This window comes from Gavialis gangeticus, unplaced genomic scaffold (assembly GCF_001723915.1).
Source record: "Gavialis gangeticus isolate Ggan-Ray unplaced genomic scaffold, GavGan_comp1, whole genome shotgun sequence".
In the NCBI taxonomy this organism is placed as follows: Eukaryota; Metazoa; Chordata; order Crocodylia; family Gavialidae; genus Gavialis; species Gavialis gangeticus.
Genome location: NW_017729022.1, coordinates 97,323,388 through 97,333,086, shown reverse-complemented (window position 1 = coordinate 97,333,086; position 9,699 = coordinate 97,323,388). Strand labels below are relative to the sequence as shown.

Sequence of the window (9,699 nt, the reverse complement as noted above, 5' to 3'; positions counted from 1 at the left end):
AACCCAAACCCAAACCTGCCCCCTAATATCTGGATTCACATTTAAAAATGGGTTGAAGACAAGGTTTGGCATTTGACTAATTTCCCAAAATGCGGATGTGTCATGTCTAATTTTTCAGTGAGCTCAAGTATTCTGAAAATACTTTTATTTAGTCTTCAGATAAATGCCAGGTTTCTTATGCCACTTATTGGGGTAGTGCGTTGGATAGTTATTTAAGCCAGGTTTCACCATACATAGCTTTGGTAGCACTGGTTTGTGCAAAAGCTGAGTGCACAGAAGAGCCTTGTATACACTTATAATGTTCTTTCTCTCCTTGGGAGCACACAGGGCCTGGGAATCTTTGTGGTTTTTTAATTGGCTCATAAACCCTGAAGCAAGTCCAAGTTGTCCTGAACTTGCTCAACTTTGGCCTGAATCCATTATTTGCAAAATTGTTTCTTTCAAGATTATGAAAGTTGGAAGATAATTGCGTGCGTGTGCATGCTTATGTGCATGTGTGTATGTGGGGGGGGGGGGGTAATTTTTTTAAATCATCCTTAATCTAGTATATTGGTCTCAAAGTTTTAAGGTTTGCTATGGTACGTACCGTTAGGGCATAAAGGAGACCTAGCCCCACAAAACCAGACTTTGGCCCTTCTTTGATGGAAGCAACGGCTGCAGTAAGAACTATACAGGCACCCAGATAATCCTAAAAAAGAAAGAAAGATAGATTCTTGACAACTGAAAGGATTAAAGTCCAGTAGCAACAATAAAAAGTTTATAATATGATAACAGTATTTGTTTTTACCAACGCTTATTTCTATACAAACTAATCATCAAGTTCTAGATTTTTTTCCAGAAAAGACCAGTTATTTTGAGTGCCAAAGTTAAATTATTTCAAAGAAGCTTGATATTCATAGGGTGGATGATCAATGGCTTTGGAAAATCAGATCCACTTAAGTATCTTCAGTTGAGTCCAAAAAACCTGAGATATTTGAAACCACAAGTTACAGAAACAAACTTCCTTTTTGAAAAAGCTTTTTCAACACACAAATGATATAGAACTGACACATTCTCCTATCATGTCTGTCCAAATTCCTTACCAACAAAAGCAAAAAAACCCAGGTCAACTTTTAGCAGACACTAAAAAGTGAGAAGTGTCAGGGGACCTCGACAGACTTAACATTTGAAATGCTTAATATTGATTGTATGTGGAATGACTAACTACACCTACAAATCAGGTACATAAATATTTATTAATATCAGGTCATTCACATCTGTATTCTATCATTTCTCCCTGCATTTACCCTTTGCATTTTAGCTAGCATTTTCATTCCGATTGTTCTTCACTTTGGTAATTTTTATCTTAGAATCTTTTTCTGCTGAGATTTGCAATGAATGCTCCCAAATTAATCTGTCTCTAGAAGTGCTGTTGTGAAGATATTAATAGCTTAACAAAATAACTAGATGGATGAAAGATGGACAGAGTATGTGGGTCTCTACAAGCTGTTGGAATTACAGCTGCACAGTCACTTCCAAGACCATGTTTCCTACATGGCTGTGTCCAATATGAGGACCCAGGTACCATTAGACAAAACCAAATAAACTATTTCTCAGCAACAGTGTATTATTCCAAAGAGTTTAATGAAGTGGTCCAACTGTTTTAATCAAATTCATCCCCAGTACAAGGCAGGCTTTAACAGAAATTATGACAGCTTGTTGAAGGGTTGCATCATTTTCTAGTTTTGTCTTCCTTGTCTTGGGTACAAAATTAGCAGGGCTGCAGTTCATTGCTACCATATAGGATTGAGTCCTGAGATTCTAACTTCTAACTAAATCATGCCCATCAGAAGAGTGGGGGCAGAATCTCACTGCCTTTTTGGAGAATAAGGAGGCAGAAGGCCACCTAGAGACTCAGATGTTCAGATGAAGTAAGTCAGATATTACCCATTGTAGCAGGGCACTGAGGTGCCTGCTACTTGTAGATCAGTAAGTAAGAAGCCCAGCTGCTAGTTGCCAGGGTAACCAGTGGGAGTCAGCTGATGGGAAGGGGCAGGGCCTGGCTCCTGTATAACTCCCAGGCAGAGGCCAGGCAGGCAGTTCCCTGCTGGCAGCCAAAGGGGAAGGGGCTCTGCTGAACTTTGTAAAGAGGAGAGGCCAGACTGCAGGTACGGCCTGAGATTGGGGAAAGATGGAGCAATCCTGTTGTGGCAGAAAGAATTCTGTTGTAGCCGATAGGCAAAGATTTATGTTATAGCCTAGGAGCTTGAGCTTTCTGTTTATGACCGGTGGCTTGGGTGAGGCTATTAGGGGTTGGAGGAGGCCTCATAGGGGACCCACGGCAGCGTGAGAAGCCCAGAGCAAGGGAGCAGCGATTGGCGAGCACCTGTGGGGTGTGGCTGTGAGACAAGGGCGCAGAGAGCAAAACAGACCAAACAATGTCCGGTACATCAGTGAGGCTTGGGGTGTGGTAAAGGGGCGGTTGGAGCCACGCATCGCCCATAAGGCCAGGGTGCACGGGAACCCCATTAAAAGAACAAAATGAGTGACAGCAGGAGAAACCCGTGTCCAAGAGGACAAAAGGCAGCCTCCCTTTAATATTTAAGATCAAGACATAGCGGGCGAGATTTGAGGGTGCTTGCTTGGAAGCAAACTTGGCACGGTAAGGGGGCACTAGGGGGATCACGGCCACCTCTAGGACCCTGGTTGGTGACACCCATGGGTTAGGCTCATCCTCTGTGTTAAGTGCAAAGGGACAGAGACATGTCTCTTTTTAAATCCTTGGCCTCTTTTGTATGCCTGGTGAATAAGAAGGCAATAATTATGTTAATCTTTATACAGACTACCCATGTGGGAAGAGGCTCCTTGTGTGCCCCACTTAGAGGTCCAATTTTTTCCACCTTTTTCTCACTGAGCCATAATTTACTTTGCAAATAGCTCTGTGGACTCTGATGAATATACTAACAAACTCAGGCTATGAGTGAGGACTACAGGATTTAGTTCACTGTTTGTGAGGTATTTTGGGTCCCAGGAGATGATGGGTGACATAAATAGAATTATTATGAAATTTGTAAAAACACCTAAACGCCTTCAAAATAGTTTCCACTTTGGCAGGGCCTCAGACATTGCACAGTAGAAGAAAGTCTTACTACAAGTTATATAAATGTTTGCTCTTACACTCTCTTTAGAACCACAGACATCACAACACAAAAGATGAAGGAATCTTGTATTTTCTTACACAAAGCCAAGAAAGCTGGAAAAATCTGATGCTTTAATATAAATAATCCCGAGCTATTTTAAGGAACAGTGTACATAAAACTGTTGTATCTCATTGTAAGATTAATTCTAACTATTATCTCCTCCATTGCATCAAACAAAATCTCTGTTTGCTTCCAAGGTTTCAAAACCATGGCTAGGACTAAACTGTACGTACCGTCCTGACCTCCAGCCATCTATTGGCAGCTGAGAGAAATAAGTAGGCAATGTTGTTTGTGTCTGTTAGTTCCAGCATGCGTTGTTTAAATCTGGCTTCATGCCTGCACAGGGAAAAGTTTTTACATTAAAACAAGCACACAAAAAAAGTTCATTTGTTTTTTAAAAACTCAATGGCTTGTTACTAGGGCTGTGCAAAGCTTCGGTCGCTGATCTGATTTGGTGGAGATTCGGCCCGATTCAGCAGCTGAATCTCTGAATCAATTCAGATCCTTTAATCTCTCCGAATCAAATCAGAACCCTCCAAATCAATTTGGAGAGATTCAATGATTCGGACAGAGACACAGCTTTGAATATTTTTTGTACCTACCTCAAGGTACCAGACAGCTCGTGAATGCTGAGATGCTGAGGGCGGATAGAGTGTCCCACGGGAGTGCAGGGTGGGGGGGTCCCCAGCACACTCAGCGGTAGACCTGGAAGTGGACCAGAAGCACTTCCAGTCCACTTCCAGGTCCACTGGGGAGTGCGTGAGGGTTTCTCCCTCTACCCCTCCCCCCCCGGCTTGGCAACTGGTGCCTTCTGGGTCTGGCGGGGCACCCAGGGTCCCCCTGTGGCCTATCAGCAAAGTACTTCTGGTCCACTTCCGGGTCTGCCGCCGAGCATGGGGGGCCCCACCATTCTCCTGTGGCATGCTCCATCCATCCCACCATCTCGGTGTTCATGAACCGTGCCCGGTACCTCAAGGTATGTAGAAAAAACATTTAAAGCTGTGTCTATGGCTGAATCACTGATTCTCCAAATCCTCATCGAATCTTCAGAGCTGGATTCAGCCGAATCAAATCAGGACAGTGATCCAAATCAACTAATCGAATCACTGTCCCCCAATTCAGGCCAAATCTGAATCCAAATTGAATAGGGCCCTTTTTGCACATCCCTACTTGTTACAGTTATTTTATCTTTTGCCCTCAGAACCCCACTTTGTTTTTCATGTTGTCTTTGACCTGATGTAGTCACATGTACACTCAGTTTCACCAGTAATCATTTTTAATTAACTTCTGGGTCAGAGTATGCATTTAAGCTGGGTTTAGGACCATTACTATCCCACCAACTAAACGAAACCAAACATACTGATGAATGAGTGAAAGGACAGATTCTTGCTTCCCCTCTTCCCTCCAAAGGTCTTGTCGTGTGATAGAGGCCAACAGCTACAAAGGCCAACAGTAGAACAGAGATTTCATAGAATCATAGAAAATTAGGGTTGGAACAGACTTCAGGAGATCATCTAGTCCAAGTCCAAGCTCAAGGCAGGACCATCCTCAATAGATTATCCCTGCCAAAGATCTGTTGATGCAGGTATTAAAAACCTCTACGGATGGAACTTCCATCACCTGTCTGGGTAACCTGTTCCAGTGTTTTACTATCCTCCTAGTGAGAAAATTCTAATATCTAACTTAAACTTCCCTTGCTTCAACTTGAGACCATTGCTCCTTGTTCTGTTATGTGGCACCACTGAGAAGAGTCTAACACCATCCGCTTTCAAACCTCCCTTCAGGTAGTTGAAGGCTGCTATTAAATCTTCCCTCAGTCTCTTCTTCACTAGGCTAAATAAGTCCAGGCCCACAGTCTTTCCTCATAGGTCATCTTCCCCAGCCCCCTTGCTATTTTTGTTGCTCTCCATTGGACTCTCTCCAATTTGCCTACATCCTTTCTGTAGTGGGGGCCCAAAAACTGAACATAGTACTAGAGTGGCTTTACCAGTGCTGAATAGAGGGGAATAATCACCTCTCTTGACTTACTGTCAACACTCTTATCGATCCAGCCCAGTATGCCATTAGGCTTCTTTGCAACAAGGACACACTGCTGACTCATACTTGGCTTACTGTCCACTGTAACCCCCAGGTCCTTTTCTGCAGAACTGCTGCCCAGTCAATCAGCCCCCAGCCTGTACTGGTACATTGGATTATTCCATCCTAAGTGCAGGACTTTGTACTTGTCCTTGTTAAACCTTAAGAGATTTTTTTTGGCCCAGTCTTCCAATTTGTCTAGGTCCCTCTGCATCCTAGCCCTACCCTCCAGTGGATCTACTACTCCCCCCAGCTTGGGGTCATCTGTAAATGTGCTGAGGGTGCACTCTGTGACATCTTCCAGGTCGTTGATGAAGACATTGAACAAAACTGGCCCTAGGACCAACCCCTGGGGCACTCTACTTGATAGCTGCTGCCAACTAGACATCAAGCCATTGATTACTACTTTCTTACCCTGATGCTTCATCCAGTTTTCTATCCACCCTATAATCCATTCATCCAGCCTGGACTTCCTTAGCTTCCCGGCAAGAATGTTCTGGAAGACCATATCAAAAGCCTTGCTAAAAACTAAGTATATCACATCTACTGATTTCCCCACAGCCACAGAGCCAGTCATCTCATCATAAACGGCATTCAGGTTCGTCAGGCATGATTTGCCCCTGGTGAATCCATGCTGACTGTTCCTAATCACCTTCTTCTCCTCCAAGTGCTTAGAAATGGATTTCCTGAGGATCTTCTTCATGGTTTTTCCAGGGACTGAGGTGAGGTCTGTAGTTCCCTGGATCCTCCTTTTTACCTTTCTTAAATATGGGCACTATGTTTGCACTTCTTATAAGCTTCCTTTTTGTGATTTAGTTTACTGAAGAGTTCCCTGCTAAGCCAAGCTGGTCTTCTTCCATACTTGCTAGTCTTCCTGCGCATTGGGATGGTTTGTTCCTGCACTCTCAGTAAGGCTTCTTGACAGTACCGTTAGCTCTCCTGGACTCTTCTCTACTTCAGACTGACTTCACAGGGGATCCTGGCCATCAGTTCTCTGAGCGACTCGAAGTCTGCTTTTTTTATGTTCATGATCCATTTCTTCTGCTGTCCATCCTTCCTTTCCTCAGGATCCTGAACTGAATCATCTCATGGTCACTGCTGCCCAAGTTGCCATCCACTACTACATTCCCCACAAATTTTTTCCTGCTTGTGAGCAGCAGGTCAAGAAGAGCACAGCCCTTAGTTGGCCTCTCTAGGACTTGCACCAGGAAGTTGTCCCAAACAACACTCTTGAAAAACTTCCTGGATTCCCTTCACACTCCTGTATTGCCCTCCCAGCAGATGTCAGGGTGACTGAAGTCCCCCATGTGAATGAGGGTTTGTGATTAAGAAAGACTCATCCACCACTTTCTCCTAGTCTGGCGGTCTATAGCAGACACCCATCACAACATCACCCTTGTTTCTCTCCTCTGACCCTAACCCAGAGACTTTCAGCAGTCCTTTCTCCAGTTTCATACTGGAAGTCTGAGCAATCATATGGCTCTTGTACAAAAGTGCAACTCATCCTCCTCTTCTCTCCTGCCTATGTTTCCTGAACAGTTTGTACCCATCCATGACAGTGTTCCAGCCATTCAAGCTATCCCACCAAATCTCTGTTATTCCAATAACATCATAGTTCTGGACTGTGCAAGGAATTCCTATTCTTCCTGCTTTTTTTCCCAGGCTCTGTGCATTCATATACAGGCACCTGAGGTAACTAGTCGATTGCCCTGATTTCTCAGAAAGAATGCGAACACCTCCCCCGTTGCCCCCTCCTGCTTGCTCTTCCTTCAGGTCTCCCGCTTCCCCACCTACCTCAGGACTTTGGTCTCCATCCCTCGGCAAACCTAGTTTATAGCCTTCCTTACTAAGTTAGAGAGCCTGTCTGCAAGATTTCACAGTCAGCCAAAATCTGACTGAAAATTTCTCTAGCACGGAGAATTCTGCATTGAGTTGCAGACTTCCTCAATACTACCTTTCAGTAAAAGTTAAATTATTCAGTGGAAGGATAGTAGATCACATAAGCATCACAGCTACACTTTGAGGACAGATCCTCACTTGCTGTAAATTGGCCTAGCTCCATTAATTCAAGGTAGCTATAGGTGCTTAATAACAGCAGTTTAGGATTTGGTCCTTCAGCTTCTCATCCCCACTGTCACTTCTTGCTTTGTATATAATTTACTAACCATCACTGCTTAAAGAAATAACCAGACTCATTCAATACTTTTCTGCATATTTTAACAAACCAAGCCCTCCCATTTCAAAATAACCAGTGTTTAAAAGCTCAGGGCCTTGCAGTGTGAAGCCTGTAACCCTAATCTTGCCAGATACTGTGTCTGCTGACCTTCCCTGTTTCCCATTCATCCTACATCATTTCTTGGTTATCCTTCACACAGTTCCTAAATGCTGTGGACAAAAAAGCCCTTTTCATTGCAGTGAGTGAGGGTGAAAATAAAGTGAATAGTTTCTTAGTGTCTTTATATTTGGCAGCAGATCTCCTGTTTTCCAAATGGAAACTCTGACACACTCGATCTGTGCCTTTTCATCCACATCCAGCTCATCATCTGAACATTCCTAGACCTTTATCCTGTCAGATGACAAACAGGAAAGGTCACTGAAATCTCAGTCTAATTTAACCATGGCTACATTGTTAAACTACTTGAAGTATTTTGTTATTTCATCCCAATATGTAATGAACCAGAAAGAAGCAGATGAGCAGTAGGTTAATCAGTAAACATTAGCTTGCTGATAAAACATTTAAAATATTGTAAACTGCAGGATGACAGGGAGAAACGGATGAATTGGAAGGGCATTAATTATCTTCAAAAGATGTAGAAAATTTAAAGTGACCAGATGCTATCATTCCAATACAATGCTCACACATTTTCAAGGCCTGTCCCTTGCCTTACATGATTCACAGCCTTCTATTTTTTTGAAGTAAAAGGACATACAAGATTCTGAACTCCTCCCAAAAGATGCAGATCACTCTATGTTTCCATTGACGATAATGCCAAGAGAAACCACTCAGTTTTTCAAGAACCAGCCAATACATTACAACACTGGGCCTAAATTTTAATCTGTTCCCTATCAGTCTGATTATTGAAGCTTAGTACAGAACTATGAATCACGATACCCAACATCTTTTCAGCCATCAAAACACTAGAACCTTTATAATTCCTGTGTTGATCGTTCCTGTTCTTTCCTGGGCCCAGCTTGGTCAAAATTTGTTATCTCTAATGCAGTCTTTGTGTCTTTGTGCAGCTCAGTTTCCACTGTGACATACCATTTTTTTTATATTTAGCAATTATATCAATAGCTAAATTTGTTGATGAATAAAACAGGGTACAAACAGATTTCCAAATGCATGAACAATTATTTATTTTCAGTGTATTGTATTTAATTCATTTTCAAAAGGTATTTTCTAAAGCTCTTATAAAGAAAATAAAGAGAACCTAAGACAAATTCAAAACAAAAATCTCGACTTTTTGCGCACATTAACATTATGTGAACTGCTAGTACTGCTCTCAGACATCACTTCTTTGCTGCAACCAGCTCCTTTTGTTTGGTTCCAAGGACCGTGACAAGGACATCTCCAAGATGGTGTTCACTGAGATTTATTCACAAAAATACATGCTTGTGAACATGGATAATATCCTTGATGTGAAAGATTTTATTGCTTGATAGTTTTTTCCCCAGGTACTGGAAAATTTGTGAATCAAACTGTTGAAAACATATCCTTCAGCATAGTATTATACTGAAGATTACTAAGTTCCATTAGCAGTTGCTGAGAAGCATCTTCCATAGGGACAGAGTCAGATGCTGAAAAGTCTGAACTCCACCTCATGACCACCAAAAACATAGAACATGTCCTGGAATTCATGCCTGAAATCGGCAATCTTTACCACAAGCCTTCATCACCTTCATCACTGTCATCACAGCGGCATTTACCAATGACTTCAAGGAAATGTATTATACTGCACTGAGAGAACTGTTTCTTCCAGAGGCAGCTTCATTTCAAAAGCACGCAGTGTCAAAACTCAGTCACAACCTGGTTCTGACCCTGCATTCGTGTTGAGATGCCCCATTATGTTCACCAAGATGGCAAGATCCTACAACCATTCTTCATCTTACAGTTCAGCCACATGTTTCTCTTTCTCATCCATAAATACCCATACAATGAACTGCAATTTAAAAAAGTACTTTAAGACAGCTTTGTGACTCCAACAGCGCACTTCAACATAATGTAACAGCCCATGCTGACAGCTGCCTTCTTCCAAGATCTGGCTGAACTGCCAATGTTTGCGAGCACTGGCTTAAACTGGTATTCTACCCAGGAGAGCACACAAACACCATCCTCCCTATGCCTAAAGAAGGGTTTTTGGATCTAAAAGCTTGCAAAGAAGATTTCTTCCAACTAGTTTGGTTTAATAAAAGAATCAGATTTACCCAAAGAACCTTGTCTGCC

At 42.5% G+C, this 9,699-nt stretch overlaps 1 protein-coding gene across 7 annotated transcripts in view; it reads right to left on the bottom strand.

Annotated features, from left to right (window-relative positions):
• Nucleotides 1–9,699, bottom strand: part of ABCC9 (ATP binding cassette subfamily C member 9) — a 163,592-nt gene that overhangs the window by 33,454 nt on the left and 120,439 nt on the right. For all 7 annotated transcript variants that reach the window (XM_019515668.1, XM_019515667.1, XM_019515671.1 and 4 more), the window contains 2 exons: nt 3,413–3,515; nt 587–688 (listed from right to left, as the gene is read on the bottom strand). In XM_019515668.1, coding sequence (XP_019371213.1) covers nt 587–688; nt 3,413–3,515 — 205 coding nt within the window. The remainder of the gene's footprint in view (nt 1–586; nt 689–3,412; nt 3,516–9,699) is intronic.